The following is a 19,600-nucleotide window of genomic DNA, read 5'->3' as shown; positions in this document are numbered from 1 at the left end:
TTTCATGCCGTAATTTCGTAAAGCCACCACTCCATGACAAACAGCATTGTCGAGTTGACGGACCATCTCCAGAGGAAGCGGCAATAACTTTTGGAGACGTGCAGCAGTTGTTTTCCACTAATACAGAACGCAACAACCCTTGTATACCCGACTGTGAAGCCAATCATCAAATGCACCTGTCCGTACATTTTGCCACACCACCTACGATATAATCCTGTTGTTGACTTCTTGCTGTGACAGACAATCAGTGACATGGTTCTTTTAACAAATAAATCGCCAAAGTGTAAAAGAAACTCACCAGATTGATATACTGAGTTAAGAAAGTAAACCCAAGTCAAGAAAAAAAAAATATTCCATATTAAATGCCAAGTCTTATATATATTCCATTATCAAGTGATGATCCTTGACTTATTCGACATTGTACATTCTTAACCACATTTCCATCAACAGTGAGATATGGCGGATCTAATGACCATAGTATTATGACTGGAATGCCTTTCCTTAGGATTATTTTGTATGGAGGTAATCAAGATAGATCAATTGAGTTTAGAAATTCTACTGGGAAGTGAATTGCTTCTTCTTCAATAACAGCAGTGTTCATTGACTTGATCACCGAGGAAATCATTGATCAGTATTATTCGTGATCACCTGGGAGGGAAGTCATTGATCAGTTTAGAATTTGTAGTATCGATCATCGGATTGAGAGGTGCTAGAATGGCATGTGTGCCGAACCACTTCGTATTATGGGCATGGTCTCAAATATTTGCAAACACTCATTTGGTTTGGTATTCTTCTGTTTCTGGAAGAGTTCCAAATTAATTTGTGAAAGTGATGATATATAGTATGTCAATGACTTGATAAATCACATCTCATCCTGAAAATAGGAGCGGTTTGGCAAAGTTTTTCCAACATCAGCATCACCTTGAAGATACACTCTCATGTTTGTCCTGAGTTTTGTGACAGTAACAGATTGCCAGAGATAAGATTACTTCAGTGACGTATCAAGTACATCGGCTTTGTGCCATTCCGTATTACCGGCAGCATTTGGTGAAAGTCTCCACACATGAGGGCGGGTGTAGCTCACATGATGGCTTTCTTGCCTTTTGTCTCAGAGTGGCTGGTCTGGCTACACCTTGTAGACAACTCGGTTTGTCATTGAATCTTCATCAACAATTATTTCACGACGTTCTTCTATCACCTTTGCAAGAGGCGTATCTTTGTTTATTGCACACATTAGCCTATCAATTTGGAGAATGTTTGGGGGATTTTGAAAGTTGCATGGAGGGTTCTTCTACCTGTTTTTACCTGCGATATGTTGCAGGCCTATAAGAGATTCACGTTGCTGTTGTTGTTGTTATTGTTGCTGTTGGTGTTGTTGGGGTTCTTGTTGTGGGTTGATTTTTGAAATATGCACCCATTAGTAGGACAGCTGCCATCCTTCATCTGTCGTAGTAGGACACCCACATCTGTCGTAGTAGGACACCCACATCTGTCGTAGTAGGACACCCACATCTGTCGTAGTAGGACACCCACATCTGTCGTAGTAGGACACCCACATCTGTCGTAGTAGGACACCCACATCTGTCGTTTGACTCCACCCATCATAGAACCGAGATTAAACCAGAAAATCACAATACAGAATCACATTTAATCGAAATCATCCGTCCACAACTTTTTGAGATATCCTGCTATGTATCGTTTTTGGCCCTTTATCCCAATGGTGAGGAATCGCTTAAAAAATTATACGAGCCGGATCTGGACCCGGATCTTCACCAAAATTGATTCTTCCATGTCAGACACCCAACTGGTCCACCAGGTTTCGTCCAAATCTGTCCACAACCTTTTGAGATATCCTGCTATGTATAGTTTTTGGCCCTATCTCCCAATGTTGAAGAATCACTTGAAAGCTTATAGTAGCCGGATCCAAATCTTCACCAAAATCGAATCATTTCGCATCTCTGCCAAATTTTGTCCGAATCCGTCCACAACGTTTTGAGATATTTTGTTCACAAATGGACAGACAAGCATACAAAAAAAATACAGACAGACAGGGGTGAAAACATAACCTCCATCCACCTTTAGTGGCGGAGGTAATGACGGTAATCTAGCTTTATGTTATGTAATTAAGCATTACATTATGCAAATTCCGAAACAAACTATTGCTAACTATAATGTCATGGCCCCAATGCGAAGTTTTAAAATAGTGCAACGTATAATTTTTGAATGGCCCCATATTGGGGTTAAACAATCCGTGCCCGTGTGATGAATCAGCTCATTTTAATATAATCATGAGGGTGACATGGATAAGAGGTGTTGAGTTAATTTTTTAATAGCGCATTCAATGTGTGTTTCCCAATCACGTCGTTTATCTTTTTAAGAGCGCTTTAAATGCGCATTTCCAAATCGGCCCACTATCGGATTTTGTCACAGGTTGTGACCACAGTGTGGTCATTCGTGTTGTAATATACATAGTCAAGGCTCGTGGAAGAGCTAGCACACAGAAGAGATTAGGACTCAACATAACAAAAGGAACAGCAGAAAGAGAAGGGAGAAATGCCAACAGCAGGGCCGAGAGAAAAAAGACGGAGACAGCGAAACACGGGATGCGGGTAACGATGAGGCAGAGGGGAGAATGCAAGGGGTGGACAGGATGCGGATACAGAAGCACAATTTGGGTCTGTTGAATAGGTGTTTAAAAGATCATGGTTTTGGTTGGGCGCTATAGGAGGCCTCGTGGTAAATATCTGAGATGGTGGTGAACAGCTGTCTTGAAGACCTGGAAGGAATAAGGAGATTGAAGAGAATGTGGAAGTTGGTTGCACAGGCAGGAAAAAAGAGGAACAAATGTGTAGAGGTGAGCATTTTGGGAGTTTTACAAGAAGGAGGTTTCTGGTAGACCATGTGCACTCAACAGAAACCTGGGGGGAGGGGTAGAGAAAAAGCACGGAGAGGGCTGCATCTGCAAGACCAGAAAGGAGGCGGACGAAGACAGAGACCACGCAGGGTGTTAAGTGAGGTAGGCATCCCCTAGAGGGGAGAGCAGTACTCCATCCAGCTGCGGAAAGGAATGTGACCTTATGAATGAATTGATGCCTTATTAAGTTTATAAGATACAGTTTGTCTTTCACATACCAACAGGTGCATAACCAAAGAGTATACCTCATTTTCACTCTCAATACAACAACAAACAACATGCATTTTAAGGCCATTAAGAGCAGGGGTTAGCCTTGCGTTCCCCATGACAATCTTCTCCATTTTGCCCTATTTTCTGCATCTCCTTGTTAACCCCCTTGCCCGGATTTCTTCTTCCACCATCCTCAGCCAAGTCTTTCTCGGTCTTCCCCGTCCTCTACTTCCTTCGACATTCATTTCCATCACTCTTCTCAACCAGTCACTTTCATCCTTCCTCAACACATGACCAAACCATCTCAACCTGTTCCTCTTCACAGGCTCTATTCCCATCATCTTTCGCAATTCATCATTTGTCTTCCTCTCTCTCAACGATACTCCGCACATCCACCGAACCATTCGCATTTCCACCCTTTCCAGCCTTCGTTGCTGCTCTACATTCATCACCCATGTCTCGCTCCCATAAATCATAACACTTCTCACACATGCAGCATACACCTTTCCCTTCAGCTTCAACGACACTCCCCTCCTCGTCAGCACGCCACTCAGTTCCCGAAACTTCTTCCATGCACATCTCACTCGAGCAACCGATGCCGAGTCTGATCCACCTTCTCCATTCAGCATGTCTCTGAGGTAGCAAAATGTTTTCACACCTTCCAGCTTCACGCCGTCTCCAAGATCCAACTCAACATTTCCTCCATCTGCAGCTCCCTCTGTGCACACCTTACATTTGAATGTAGCTGCCACACTGGTCAATGACCCTCTCAGACCACTACATTTTTGATGAGCCCACTCAGCGCACATTGTACATTGAATGGAGTTCACTCCGGCACCCTTCCTGCACACAGCACAGGGCCACCTCCCAGTTCTTTCCACCTCACCACATGCTTTACCACTTGCCATCACCTTTGTCTTTCCTATATTCACCTTCAGACCTTTTATCTCCATACATTCCTTCCACTTGTTCATCTTTTCCTTCAGTCCATCCATACTTTCCGCAATCAACACCAGATCAACTGCATACAACAACTCCCATGGTAAACCCTCCTTTACGTTCTGAGCCAGCACCTCCATCACAGCGACAAATAGTAGTGGACTCAGTACTGACCCCTCATGCACTCCCACCTTCACCTCAAACTCACCACTGTTCCCGTCCTTCGTCCCTACAGCTGTGCGCGCTCTTTTGTACAATGCCATCACTACTCTGATCAACCATTTCTCCACTCCTAACTTCCTCAATGCCCATGTCAATACTTCGCGTGGAACCCTATCGAATGCTTTCTCCAGATCAACAAACCCAAGAAACAACTTCTTCCTCTTCTCCATGTACTTCTCCTGCAACTGCCTCACAATAAAGAGCGCGTCTGTCGTTCCTCTTCCTGGCATAAATCCAAACTGCATTTAGTCGATCTTCACCTTCTTCCTTATTCCCGGTGTGTACCCTGGTTTAGAATAGGTATACCGTATCCCTGCGTGTCGTAAGAGGCGACTAAGAGGGTTGGCGTCAGGAAGGGCATCCGGCCATAAAAAAACATTGCCTCAAAAAGAGAACCATCACAATTACAAGTACATATGAGCAGGGTACAGCCCGAAGTGGACATCGGTTTCTGAGGATTGGGACTTGGAATGTCGGGACAATGACAGGGAGATCAGGAGAAGTGGTGGAAGTATTGATCAGAAGAAGAGTGGACATATGTTGTGTGCAAGAGACGAGATGGAAGGGAAGTGGTGTGAGAATGGTGAAGGGTAGGCAGGGACAGAAATACAAGTTTGTGTGGCAAGGGTGCCCGAAGGGCGTGAATTGTGTTGGTGTCCTGTTTTCTGAGGAGTTTGTAGACAGTGTGGTGAGTGCGACTAGAGTCAGTGATAGGTTGATGATGGTGAAAATGATGACTGGAAAGCTCTTGGTGAACGTCATCTCGGGATATCCTCCACAGGATGGTCGGAGCGATGAACAGAAGGACAAGTTCTGGTGTGCGATAGAGAAGCTGATGGAAAACGTGAAAGATGAGGAAGTTGTTCTGGTAGGAGGAGACCTAAATGGACATGTGGGAAGGAGTATGGACGGTTTTGAGGGAGTTCACGGGGGTTACGGATATGGTGTGAGAAATGGAGAAGGTGAAAGGATTTTGAGTTTACTGATGGAGCTGATTTGTTGATTTGTAATACTCAGTTCCAGAAAGAGGATAATAAGCTTGTTACATACACGTCAGGTGGGTTGACGACAACCGTTGACTACCTGATGGTGCGTAGGCGAGATAGGGGGCACCTCCGGGACACAAAGGTGATCCCGGGGGAGGAGGCTGTTTCACAGCACCATTTGGTTGTCTGCGACATAAGGGTGAAAGGTGCGAGGAGAGCTCGGCAGGTGAAGTACCAACCGAGAATGAAAGTGTGGAGGTTGAAAGAGGTGACAGTAAGGGAGGCATTAAAAGAGAGGCTGAGTAGGGTAGAAGATGATGTGGTTGAGCTTGAAAGTGGTTGGATGTCAAAGAAAGATAGTCTGTTGGGAGCCGTTGGTGAGGTATGTGGATGGACAAAAGGACCACCGAGGCACTCGGAAACATGGTGGTGGGATGATGAAGTTGGAAAGAGGATTGACGAGAAGAGGAAGAAGTTCAAGGAGTGGCAGAAGGCGAAGGGTACGGGAGCAGAAAAAGCAGAGCTTGAAAGTTACAAGGCAGCCAAGAAGGCTGCAAAGAAAGAGGTAGCAAAGGCGCAGGAGGCATGTAGGAAAATGTTTGGAGAACGCTTGGATTCGGAAGAGGGTCAGAGAGTGGTATTCAGGATTGCAAAGCAGATAGCAAAAGAGAGGTGTGATGTGATGGGGGTGAGTTGCTTGAAGGATGAAGTGGGACAAATCGTTGTGGACCCAGATGGAATTAAAGGAAGATGGAAAAGATATATGGAAATGCTGTTGAATACAGAGAATGAATGGGATGGCAACATAGAGAGTAACCCAGTTTTAGGACCGGCAGAGAAGATAACTGAGAAGGAAGTTGAGGAAGCGATAAAAGCAATGAAGAGTAGAAAAGCGGGAGGGCCAACGGGAGTTGTGGGAGATATGTTGAAGGCAGCAGGAAGTTGGGGTGTGAAGAGAATGACAGAGATCTGTAATCTGGTGGTGAAAGAAGGCCGCATTCCAGTGGATTGGGAACTGAGTACCCTCGTCCCTCTATATAAGGGGAAAGGTGACCCTCTGGAGTGTGGCTCGTACCGAGCGATAAAGTTGTTGGAGCATGGAATGAAGGTATTGGAAAGGGTGTTGGAGAGGAAGATAAGGAAGAAGGTGAAGATCGACGAAATGCAGTTTGGATTTATGCCAGGAAGAGGAACGACAGACGCGCTCTTTATTGTGAGGCAGTTGCAGGAGAAGTACATGGAGAAGAGGAAGAAGTTGTTTCTTGCGTTTGTTGATCTGGAGAAAGCATTCGATAGGGTTCCACGCGAAGTATTGACATGGGCATTGAGGAAGTTAGGAGTGGAGGAATGGTTGATCAGAGTCGTGATCGCAATGTACAAAAGAGCGCGCACAGCTGTAAGGACGAAGGACGGGAACAGTGGTGAGTTTGAGGTGAAGGTGGGAGTGCATGAGGAGTCGGTACTAAGTCCACTACTATTTGTAGCTGTGATGGAGGTGCTGGCTCAGAACGTAAAGGAGGGTTTACCATGGGAGTTGTTGTATGCAGATGATCTGGTGTTGATTGCAGAAAGTTTGGATGGACTGAAGGAAAAGATGAACAAGTGGAAGGAATGTATGGAGACAAAAGGTCTGAAGGTGAATATCGGAAAGACGAAGGTGATGGCAAGTGGTAAAGTATGTGGTGAGGTGGAAAGAACTGGGAAGTGGCCATGTGCTGTGTGCAGGAAGGGTGTCAGAGTGAACTCCATTCAATGTACAATGTGCGCTGAGTGGGTTCATCAAAAATGCAGTGGTCTGAGAGGGCCATTAACCAGTGTGGCAGCTACATTCAAATGTAAGGTGTGCACAGAGGGAGCTGCAGATGGAGGAAATGTTGAGTTGGATCTTGGAGACGGCGTGAAGCTCGAAGGTGTGAAAACATTTTGAACCTCGGAGACATGCTGAATGGAGAAGGTGGATCAGACTCGGCAACGGTTGCTGGAGTGAGATGTGCATGGAACAAGTTTCGGGAACTGAGTGGCATGCTGACGAGGAGGGGAGTGTTGTTGAAGCTGAAGGGAAAGGTGTATGCTGCATGTGTGAGAAGTGTTATGATTTATGGGAGCGAGACATTGGTAATGAACGTAGAGCAGCAACGAAGGCTGGAAAGGGTGGAAATGCGAATGGTTCGGTGGATATGCGGAGTATCGTTGAGAGAGAGGAAGACAAATGATGAATTGCGAAAGATGATGGGAATAGAGCCTGTGATTGATGCTGTGAAGAGGAACAGGTTGAGATGGTTTGGTCATGTGTTGAGGAAGGATGAAAGTGACTGGTTGAGAAGAGTGATGGAAATGAATGTAGAAGGAAGAAGAGGACGGGGAAGACCGAGAAAGACTTGGCCAAAGATGGTGGAAGAAGAAATCCGGGAAAGGGGGTTAACAAGGAGAGATGCAGAAAATAGGGCAAAATGTAGAAGATTGTCATGGGGACCGCAAGGCCAACCCTCGCTCTGGCAGGGAAAATGGCCTTAAAATGCATGTTGTTGTTTGTTGTTCACCTTCTTCCTTATCCTCCTCTCCAACACCCTTTCCAATACCTTCATTTCATGCTCCAATAACTTTATCGCTCGGTACGAGCCACACTCCACTCCAGAGGGTCACCTTTCCCCTTGTATAGAGGGACGAGGGTACTCAGTTCCCAATCCACTGGAGTGCGGCCTTCTTTCACCACCAGATTACAGATCTCTGTCATTCTCTTCACACCCCAACGTCCTGCTGCCTTCAACATATCTCCCACAACTCCCGTCGGCCCTCCCGCTTTTCTACTCTTCATTGCTTTTATCGCTTCCTCAACTTCCTTCTCAGTTATCTTCTCTGCCGGTCCTAAAAGTGGGTTACTCTCTATGTTACCATCCCATTCATTCTCTGTATTCAACAGCATTTCCATATATATTTTCCATTTTCCTTTAATTCCATCTGGGTCCACAACGATTTGTCCCACTTCATCCTTCAAGCAACTCACCCCCATCACATCACACCTCTCTTTCGCTATCTGCTTTGCAATCCTGAACACCACTCTCTGACCCTCTTCCGAATCCAAGCGTTCTCCGAACATTTTCCTACATGCCTCCTGCGCCTTTGCTACCTCTTTATTTGCAGCCTTCTTGGCTCTCGGGGCGAGCTGTCTCCAATTGCACCAATTGTTGCGGCCAATATGCAAAAGTGATTTTGGCAGTTTAACCATCAGAGGGTGGCTGGCAGATCTTGTGCGACCTGTAGGGTGAACAGCTGCCTTATAACTTTCATGCTCTGCTTTTTCTGCTCCCGTACCCTTCGCCTTCTGCCACTCCTTGAACTTTTTCCTCTTCTCGTCAATCCTCTTTCCAACTTCATCATCCCACCACCATGTTTCCGAGTGCCTCGGTGGTCCTTTTGTCCATCCACATAGCTCACCAACGGCTCCCAACAGACTATCTTTCATTGACATCCAACCACTTTCAAGCTCAACCACATCATCATCCTCTACCCTACTCAGCCTCTCTTTTAATGCCTCCCTTACTGTCACCTCTTTCAACCTCCACACCTTCATTCTCGGTTGGTACTTCACCGCCGTGCTCTCCTCGCACCTTTCACCCTTATGTCGCAGACAACCAAGTGGTGCTGTGAAACAGCCTCCTCCCCCGGAATCACCTTTGTGTCCGGGAGGTGCCCCCTATCTCGCCTACGCACCATCAGGTAGTCAACGGTTGTCGTCGACCCACCTGACGTCTATGTAACAAGCTTATTATCCTCTTTCTGGAACTGAGTATTACAAATCAACAAATCAGCTCCATCAGCAAACTCCAAAATCCTTTCACCTTCTCCATTTCTCACACCATATCCATAACCCCCATGAACTCCCTCAATACCGTCCATACTCCTTCCCACATGCCCATTTAGGTCTCCTCCTACCACAACAACTTCCTCATCTTTCACGTTTTCCATCAGCTTCTCTATTGCACACCAGAACTTGTCCTTCTCTTCATCGCTCCGACCAACCTGCGGAGCATATCCCGAGATGACGTTCACCAAGAGCTTTCCAATCATCATTTTCACCATCATCAACCTATCACTCACTCTCGTCACACTCACCACACTGTCTACAAACTCCTCAGAAAACAGGACACCAACACCATTCACGCCCTCCGGGCACCTTTGCCACACAAACTTGTATTTCTGTCCCTGCCTAACCTTCACCATTCTCACACCACTTCCCTTCCATCTCGTCTCTTGCACACAACATATGTCCTTGTACACAACATATGATTGTACTCTTCAATGATTGTACTAAATGAACAATTGTACTCAACTGTATACACCATTGTACAGCTGTACTGTATTCAATTAACTTATAAAACAACTTCAAAATGTGCAGTACATAGCAAGGTCATCTAGGACAACTGTAATGGTCAAAATCACAAATATAGCAGTGGAGAATAAATATTTAAATCCAAACATTTATGCGAGCACAATATGTGAAATTACAAACTGCATGTGCAACCCCTAAATTTAGTCCAAATGGCTTAAAATTTCACCATAAGGGTTTGTTCATACATGCAATTTTTAAGAAGTGTTCGGAGCATGACTCTTCTAACTTTCATTTTTAAGAACCACCCTTTCAACCATTGCACATATACAGGGTGAGTCATAAGTCAGGTGCTTCAGAAGTCAGAAACCATAGGAAATATTTTTAATGTTCCTTGTTTATTTATTTTATATATTTAAAAACAAACCTTCATACAATAATAGATATGTGTATGCATGTCTGTGGCTTGCAATTTGAGCAATTATTGTAATAAAATTGTAAAATAAATATCCCTATGATTCTGATTTTTGATACACCCTGTGTATTTTCACACAAACATTATGAAAATGGTGTCTCAAAGTTTTGTTCTTATTTTCAATAAAAAATATTGTGAGTCCATCCTTTAGTAAGAACTAACTAAATTACCCAGTGTTGCCCAGGGAAATTCAATGAAATATGTATTTACATATTTCCTGCATGACAATCACAAAACATATTACTTGATCACTCCCGGGAAAAATGCAGGCAGTGTATAAGAACATACTCACTCGATGCCTGAACATGGATGTGTTATAATAAACCTGTGTAAAGGATTTTTTTCATGGCTAGCGCATGTGTAAACATGATGATAATTAAATTTGCGTTGTTGACAATAGATCACTGCAACCTCAACATACTATCTTCACAATACATATTACTCGATCGCTCACGGAAAAATCCCAGGCAGGGTATTATTAGCACAATATCCGATTGAAGCCTGAAGGCCAATCATCTAATTTTTTTCAATTTTTTTCTTATTCAAACATAGCTCTCGACCTTCCTCTGGATGTAAATGGAGGCCATGCAAAGTTTGATTGCACTGATTCCTGCAGGGTCCAATGACAAACGAACAAACAAACACACAAACTTTCTTCTTTATATATTAGATTCAGTTCTTCAATCCATGCATCTCTTTACTGTAATGATATTGGTGCTATACATCTCACCCAATGAAAATACAACGGCAATCTATAGCCTCCTGTATTGCTCACCTGGCCCAGCTCCCTCAATTTTGTCAGCATGACAACAATGGTGGAGTTATGCTCCCAAAGCATTCTCCAGAAGTCTTCTGTGGTTTCAGCCAGTGGCCCTTGAGTACCAATATATGCAGCCTGCTGCCTGCAGACCCCCCATAGACATGCATTAAATGGGGGAAAAAATAACAACACACATCTTGTTTTGTCATTTCTGTTCCTCACAATTCTAACACACACACACATACGCGTAATCAAAAAATATGAGCCTCACCATTTAATGTCACACCCCTCATCGCTTCCAATTATATATTTTACCCCTATTAACCCTACTTCACCCATCCTCTCACTTGCAGGTTGCTGTGTATCCTCCCCTTCTATATCTCCTCTTTGCCTCTTCATTAATTCCTTGATATCTTGAAATATTTCCTCCTGCTGTGCAATGTCAGTTTCTTGCCTTTTTAACTCACTGTCACCTTGCTCTTCTGTGAACCTAGATTTTGTATGCAAACAATTTTTTTATTCTATTGTGATTTCCTGACAGAAGATACATTCTTTGCCTTGTTGTTCAGAAACTACAGAATGATTTTGATTATAATTATTAAAATATATTCCAAAAATGTACATTTCACCTTTTACAGTTTTGACCTAGCTGTAGTTATTGGTTGGTCAGAAAGTAATCTACAATCTAATCAAAATAGTTTCACTTGTTTTCTCCACAATTGCTCAAAGGATTTAGATAAAAATGTAAGTACAAAATCAATATTTTACTCTTCACTATCTCAAGATTAATTTTGATCAAAATAGGATTTCCCACCAAAAGTACTGTATTATTCATTATAATGCAATTAATTATAACCTCTGCCACCAAAGCTGGATGGACATTATGTTTTCACCTCTGTCTGTTCATCTGTATGCTTGTCTGTTTGTGAGCATGATATCTCAAAAGGTTGTGGATGGATTTGGACTAAATTTGGTGGACAGGTTGGTGTGTGACAAAGAAGATCATTAGATTTTGGTGAAGATATTGATCCGGATTCTATAAGTTTAAAGTGATTCTTCACCATTGAGAAATAGGGCAAAAAACAATATATAGCACAAAATCTCAAAACGTTATGGATGGATTAGGACGAAATTTGGAGGAGAGGTTGAATGTGTGACAAGGACCAATTGATTATATTTTGGTTAAGATCCAGATTCAGATCAAGATATTTGAATTTTCAAAGTGATTCTTCACCATTTAAGAGATAGGGCCAAAACGATAGCACAATATCTCAAAAAGTTATAGATGGATTCGGACGAATCTTGGTGGACAGATTGGGTGTTTAACAAGGACGAATTGCTTCAATTTTGTTGTCCAGATCAGTATCCGAGATTTTATTTTAAATTTTCAAGTGATTCTACACCATTGAGAGGTGGAGCTAAAAACGATATATAGCACAATATTTCAAAAAGTTGTAGATGGATTATGACAAAACTTGGTTGGTGGATAAGTTGGGTGACTCCAACAAGCTGAATAGATTTTGGTTCAGGTCCGGATCAATATCCGGCCTATCATTGGGATAGCTTGGTGTTGCCTGGTGGCCTGGTGATTAGCCTGGTGTTGACTTAGCGGTTAGGGTGCCGGCTTGGGATCCTAGGATCCTGAGTTTGAATCCCGGTCAATCGCTGAATTAACACCAGGGTGGTTGACTCAGCCTGTCATCCTTCCGAGGTCGGCAAATTGAGTACCAGCTTGCTGGGATGAATGATCCCAGTGTGTACCCCGATTTAGAATAGGTACACCGTATCCCTGCGCATTGTAAGAGGCGACTAAGGGTTGGCGTCAGGAAGGGCATCCGGCCATAAAAACGTTGCCTCAAACAGGGCCCCATGAGGTCATGGGACCTGCAAGGCCAACCCCTACTCTAGCGGGGAAAAATGGCCTTAAAACGATCATTCATTGGGATACAAAACATAACCTGTTCAGCCTTGAGGAGGCTCTCTCTACTGAGTGTCGTTCCAGTTATGGTGAGTGTTCTTTGTGATCATACCCTTCTATTACGTACCATTACAGTGAAAGAAATAACATTCAATCAAGGAAAAACACCATAAATATACAAGATATCTGTCAAAACCAGACTTAAATAATATTGAAACTTTGGATGTATCATGTGATTACGTGATAAACTTAATAACTAAGTACATCTCTCAAATTATACATTACAATTGATTTTCCAGTGTATGAAGCACAAAGTAAAATATTAGTATTTGAGAAATAGGGCAAAAAACAATATATAGCACAACAACTAGAGAATTATACCTGTAGAATACCATACCTGTAGCCATCAATGAAGCTGGCATTGATGTAATCTGAGCCTTCAACCCCACGAATAGGCTGAAGAGAGACACGCGTGGACTCATATGGCATTATGTTCACCAACCGGTTCTTGAATTTGTTGCACGGGAGGTTTGCGCTGATAAAGCGCAGCGTGCTTGCTTTGGCACTTGCAAGGCGCTGAAAATAGAAAGAGAACTCATGAGACTTCATGAAGCAACGGAATAATATTGATTGAGAAAATGTTTAGGATTGAGAGTCAAAATAAAACCTTTAAAGTCTGAGACATCAAGAGTGAGTCAAGGGACCCAAGACTCGAGTACTTTTCCTTGGAAAACCTAGATCGTTTGGGGACATTCATCCCCTTCCTATTTCAGCCTCTGTTTGATTGAATTCTCTTTCTCTTTATGATTTGATGGCTTTCAGAGTTTATAGGTATCTACATTAGTTTTGTCTACCTCTTTTCTTTTTACGCTTCTTTGAGCTTGTTTTTTTTCTATTAATCTGTATTTACTTCCTTCTCCTTTTTCTTGTTTTTGATTTCTTGTATTTCAACTCCATAACCATGAGCCTCATCATCCTTACCAAAGATACTCACAGTCAAAATACATTTATCTCTACAGAAATGTAACCAATGCAGCCAACTGTACTCACTAAAAAAATTCTGCTCACCATATTTCAACCCAATAAAAGCAATATTTATGGCCCAGAAAGCACCCAGTTTGGAGTGGTGGAGCCTTTGGATCCCCATGATTTATGGGCTTCCATTGCACAGGCAGACAACATTTCCTTGGTCATGTAATCCTACTCAAAACCTACGATGTGTTTCACACTCCAAGGCCCATAAAATACCTGTCTAACACTATGTCTTGTGAATGTAACTTCATGATTGAAGTCCAGGTATTATCAAACATGTGCACACACTTGGAGAAAGCCAAAAGCATAATGAGGATTAAAAAGGTGAAAGAAGGAAATATAGTACTGATAGAACTAATGTCCATTCAGGTAAGTAAGCACTGTCAACATAACCCTCATTTTGCCCACATATTTATTATTCGCAGGTTGAGGAACCAATCTGGTTACAGATCACTCGCTGGTGATCAACGAGCGAGGGTATAAATCAACTCGCTGGTCAACGACAACAAAACAAGCTCAGCTTAGATTACTACGTGCTATTTTTCTTCAACATTCCCTGCTATGGAATGGCGAGCAAAATGATTACTGTACCATCTGGCACATTTTCATATATGCCGAGATAAAGACATTGAAACTATCTGTGTGCACATTGAGCATAACGTCTTACCACTGATTTGAAATTTCCAAGACAATTTCATCCATTATTGCACAGATACTTACAAGACCATATTCTCAACAAAATAAGTGTACAATGATGAATGCAAATTAGTAAAACGCAAAGATATAGTTGCAATGAACAGCAAATGAAGACAGGTGAATAAAATAAGGATAATTCAGGAAATAATTTGGCATACCTTGAACTCAAGTTCCATTCCAGAGCTGCCTTCACCAGGAGTTCCTGGTGCTGTCAGCCTCTGCAGATGTGCATACAGGGAGCGTGCGGGCACCTCCGTGCATCCCGCTGCTGCTGCTTCAAGCAGCGACTCATGGATAAAAGCATACTGCTCTTCTGTCTGCACCATATAATTGCGCTGAGCACGTAGGCATGTCACATGACCATACACATCTACTGTGTGCTCTTGCCGGAGCCGTTCCAACATGGCGTCAATGACTATGAAACAGCCGGTGCGTCCAACACCAGCACTGCAGAGATAGCGTAGAAGAATGGGTATGTAAATATATCTATCTATCTTTATTAGAAAATATTTAATGACTGGGTAGAAGATCAAAATAATAACATTTTTATTCATTTACATCAACGTCAAAATAAATTAACATTATGTGCAAAATTTAGGAAAGGCATTTCACAACCATCTTGCTAACCCTCAAATGCTGACAAAAACATTGTTACATGTGCACAGCAAAACACACGTCTAAACAGCAATTTACGAAGGTGGAAAAACAGCTGCTTAGTCATGCACATCTAAACAGCCGATTAGCCTGTGAAGCACCACCCATATCTCCAATATCCAATTGAAATGATGCACTGTAAGAGTACACGATAATCGTGGCAAAAGTCACGGTAGTGTGGGTCGCATTATGATAATTCATAAAAATATATCTATATATCTATACATATATATACACTACCAGTCAAAAGTTTTAGAACACCTCAATTTTTCCAGTTTTTATTGAAATTTACGCAGTTTAATGTCTCAATGTACTCTGAAATTAAGCATAGAACAAATAAACAATTGGAGATAAAAAAGAAATCATAGAATCATTTTGTTTAACAAAATTTAATTTAAATTTTTGACTCATAAAAGTAGCCACCTTTTGCAGATATAACTGCCGAACACACTCTTGGCATTTTTTTTTGTACAACGGAAATCGAATATTGTTCGGGAAGTTCTTCCCAACACTGTTGCAGAAGTTCCCACAAATGTGTTGCACTTGAAGGTTGCTTTGCTTTCACCCTTCTGTCCAGTTCATCCCAAACCAGCTAGATGGGGTTTAAGTCTGGAGACTGTGCTGGCCATTCCATGATTTGAAGCCTACCGTCTTGTTCTTTTCCTCAAAGGTAGTTTTGACATAGCCTGGAGGTGTGTTTAGAGTCATGAAATAATGATTTCATTCGACGTGGTTTCATTATTTACATCCATACCCGTCAAATTAGCAACGCAGACCTCAGAACATTACATCAACAACGACCAAGAACTAGCGAGCAACAGCTGCCTCAGCTATTGTCATCTCATGTCACTCATTGAACTCTGCCTCAAATTAACGCACTTTGTATTGGACAGCACCATATATCATCAACTTGAAGGAACCCCGATGGGCTCACCCATCTCAGGGCTCATCGCCGAATTGTTGATGTAACGCTTTGAAGATCTAACACTACATGGTGAGCCTTCTCCGAGGTTGTGGCTGCGGTACGTTGACGACACATTCATGATCATAAAGAAGGTGGATGTTGACCGTTTCCACACAAAGATAAAGTCAACATAGCCAGCAATAAAATTCACATGTGAAGTAGAACAGGCTAGGTCTCTACCATTCCTGGATGTACATCTTTCCAGGGATGGAAACGGCAAGCTACACACGCAGGTGTACCGTAAACCTACTAACACAGACAAAGTATTGGATTACAGTATTGGCCATCCCACCTGCCACAAAATAAGTTGTGTTCGTAGCTTAGTAGATCGTGCAAAAACACACTGCAGTGACCATGAACAACAACAAACAACAACAACCACCTTTATAGGCCATTTTTCCCCGCTACGCGGGTGTTGGCCTTTTTCGGGCACCATTATCCCCTTTTTGAAGCAATGTTTTATGGCCGGATGCCCTTCCTGCCGCCAACCCTGTTAGTCGCCTCTTGACGTCTTGTGACACACAGGGAATTACCAGTGAGCTGGTACTCAATTTGCCGACCTCGGAAGGATGACAGGCTGAGTCAACCCACCTGGCATTAATTCAGCGATCAACCGGGATTCGAACCCAGAATCCAAGGATCCCAAGCCAGCACCCTAACCGCTAAGCCAACACCAGGTCTAACAGACATTCTCTACAAAACAACATATTGGTCAATGTCTGCTCACCTTAACTAAATAATGTTTGGTTTGGGGTGGGGAAGACAAATGGCTGTGCATAAGCTTCGGTTAGCAGATAAAGAAGAAAAGTTCGATTCTAAAATTTACAGGGTCACATGAGGTCCAACGTAGGCCTGCCCACAACACCAAAAGTTTGATGGCTGTGGTATTTCCATCAACCACCAATCTGGCGATTCTGACCTCTCATCCCTGTCCCAAGAGACACCGTCGGGCGAGGTGCAGGCACGGTAGTAATGGCAGGGACGCCCCGCCTCATCATCATAAGGAGGTGCGAGGATGTCCAGAAAGGCAGCAGGGCCAAATACCGCAGACACCTCATGATGAACAACGCCGGATGGAAATGTTGCACGTCACTCAACTACTGCGAGAAAACCACCACCCAAATGCATTTATCAAATCTTGTCGCCAGAAATCCAACTACAGCAACAACAATCCAACCACACCTCCACACATGGTGGCACTTCCATACATAAACACACTTCCGAAACCACAAGCCGCGTTCTACGTGAGTACATCATCAACATCACCCACAAACCACAAACATCCTTACGAGCACAGCTGTCAAAGCCAAAAGATCAGGTGAACAAATTTGACAGAAAGAATGTCATCTACAACATACAATGTGAAGATTGTGAAGCCAATTATGTGGGCCAAACATCCAAACGATAAACCACAAGGCTAACTGAACACCAACGTGCTGTAAGACGACAAGACCGGTTGTCAATGGTTGTGACACACATCCACACAAAACAACACACATTCTCATTGAATCAGACCACGATCCTTGGCACAGGATCTTTGATTGTAAACCGCAAGATTATCGAGGCCTGGTACTCTGATAAAAACTCCATCAACCGAAACATCGACTTACATCCCACATACATAGCACTACGCAATAAATTACAACGTCAAAAACAGCAGTCATTTGAATGCAGGGAAGCCCTGTGATTGGCAAGGACTTGGACCAATCCATGACCTGAACCGTCCCCAACGGAACTTAACGGTTAACACCACACTCAACGCCTCTGCGGAAGACAACTAGTTTGTTCTCGAAACGTCAGGCTATTAATAAAGAATTTTTTAAATTATTTTTTTACTGCTCAGTGTGCTATCCTTTTGAATCTGAATCCTGAGCTACAAATCTTTCGGCATGTCCATATATATATATATATATATATATATATATATATATATATGTCGACAACGTCGCACACTGGAGGATATGTTATTTATTTATTTGGTATGGTGGTGGTGCACTTTGAATGTAGCTCTACTTGTTTCTAATATGATTGGTTGCCTGGCAGAGCAACGGCTCCTAATGATTTCCTCAACCTTAAGGACATCCTTAGCTGAAGATTTCCTAAGGGTTGTTTTTGCAACAGCCTTTAAGGAAATCCTTGGCTAAGGAATCACAGTTTACCTGAAGGTATTTGTTTCCGGATAAGGGAGTTTCATGCAATAGGGTCAGTCTTTTGGAAGAAAATATTAAGCTGGTTGACCAACTGCACGAGTCATGGCTAATGACTTCATGTGGATGCTATCCCTCATCCTCTTTACTCTATTCAACCCTTCAACCTAATATGTATTTACATTCTCCCAATATTTCAAAATTCCACGATAAATCATGTGCAATGATATTTTGTCTTGAAAAAAGTACTAATTAGCCGGACAAGTGGATTTTGCTACTATAACTGCTTCTACTCTTCCTTAAACAATGTTTTTATGAAAACCCTTTAAACCTTGAAAGGCTTGCAAATGGCTTGTTTTTTGGATCATGCTAAGCACCATGATCATAATTCATAATTACAAGATTTGCTGAATATCAAATTTATGCTCACATAATGATTGCTGCATGCAATCTATGAGATCTGCCATTCACTTGATGGCAATTATTTTGTATAATCTTGCAGACCAGTAAAAGGAACAGTCAAGAGAACATTTTGTCATTGCAGAAACGCAGCAATTAAGGTCAGAAAAAATTAATATCAGTCACAGCACAAACACAGGTCGCAGCACAACATAAATATGAGCAGATGGAGTGCCCGCCTTAATGGTTCCAAAGAAGAAGATATTGCAGACAGACCTTCTAGGTAAACAGACGAGACATAGACTTAACTCACAGGTGATGGTGGTTTTAATATAGTCATACGAGCAGCTGGTGGCTAAGCGGGTTAAAGGTGCGCAAGAATGGATGCTGCAAGGCAGCAGATAGGTTTTTGGAGGAGCATCTTTGTTAATGAGGAAGGCAAAAGGAATGGGTCTGGCTAATGAGGCGCAAGGGGGTTAACGGCTGGAGAGCGAGGGCTGTCGCTGTGATTGATGGGATGAGCAACAGCATTCTTTGGGCTGAAAAAGGGTTAACAGGTGGAAGGGGAGCTTCTGTTTGGACTTCTCTCGATTTAATAATGGTGAGACCTTGGCATTGACAAGGAATCTCGCTTTGAAAAATTGAGTTCAGATCTTGGCACACAAAATGTGCAGCAAATGGAGAGATCCAGTTTTCAGCCGGATCTGAATTTTAGAATTGCAAACCATAGGTGATATTTTTGACTGTGCATTGGACACCTTATCTGGTGGGAACATAGAGAAATTGACACACCATGGTGTTTCAGTTAAAGTGAAAAATTCCCAGGATTCATAAAAAAAAAAAAAATTCAGGCAAGCTTGATCTGTAAAGTGAAGGCCAAGAGTTGGAGGGTGCCAAGAGTGCAGAATGTACAATTCCTCTTTCAAGGCTCACATAAAACACAAAGCGAGTAAACCC

The 19,600-nt window shown here is 42.7% G+C and overlaps 1 protein-coding gene across 8 annotated transcripts in view; it reads right to left on the bottom strand.

Annotated features, from left to right (window-relative positions):
• PTPRD (protein tyrosine phosphatase receptor type D) overlaps positions 1–19,600 on the bottom strand; it is a 502,851-nt gene that overhangs the window by 31,357 nt on the left and 451,894 nt on the right. For all 8 annotated transcript variants that reach the window (XM_078779585.1, XM_068121669.2, XM_068121656.2 and 5 more), the window contains exons 28-30: positions 14,638–14,926; positions 13,149–13,327; positions 10,849–10,975 (exon numbers count right to left, since the gene is read on the bottom strand). In XM_078779585.1, coding sequence (XP_078635711.1) covers positions 10,849–10,975; positions 13,149–13,327; positions 14,638–14,926 — 595 coding nt within the window. The remainder of the gene's footprint in view (positions 1–10,848; positions 10,976–13,148; positions 13,328–14,637; positions 14,927–19,600) is intronic.

The sequence above is a fragment of the Myxine glutinosa genome, chromosome 1 (genome assembly GCF_964187855.1).
Source record: "Myxine glutinosa chromosome 1, kmMyxGlut1.1, whole genome shotgun sequence".
NCBI lineage: Eukaryota > Metazoa > Chordata > Myxini > Myxiniformes > Myxinidae > Myxine > Myxine glutinosa.
This window is presented reverse-complemented; position numbering and strand designations above follow the sequence as displayed.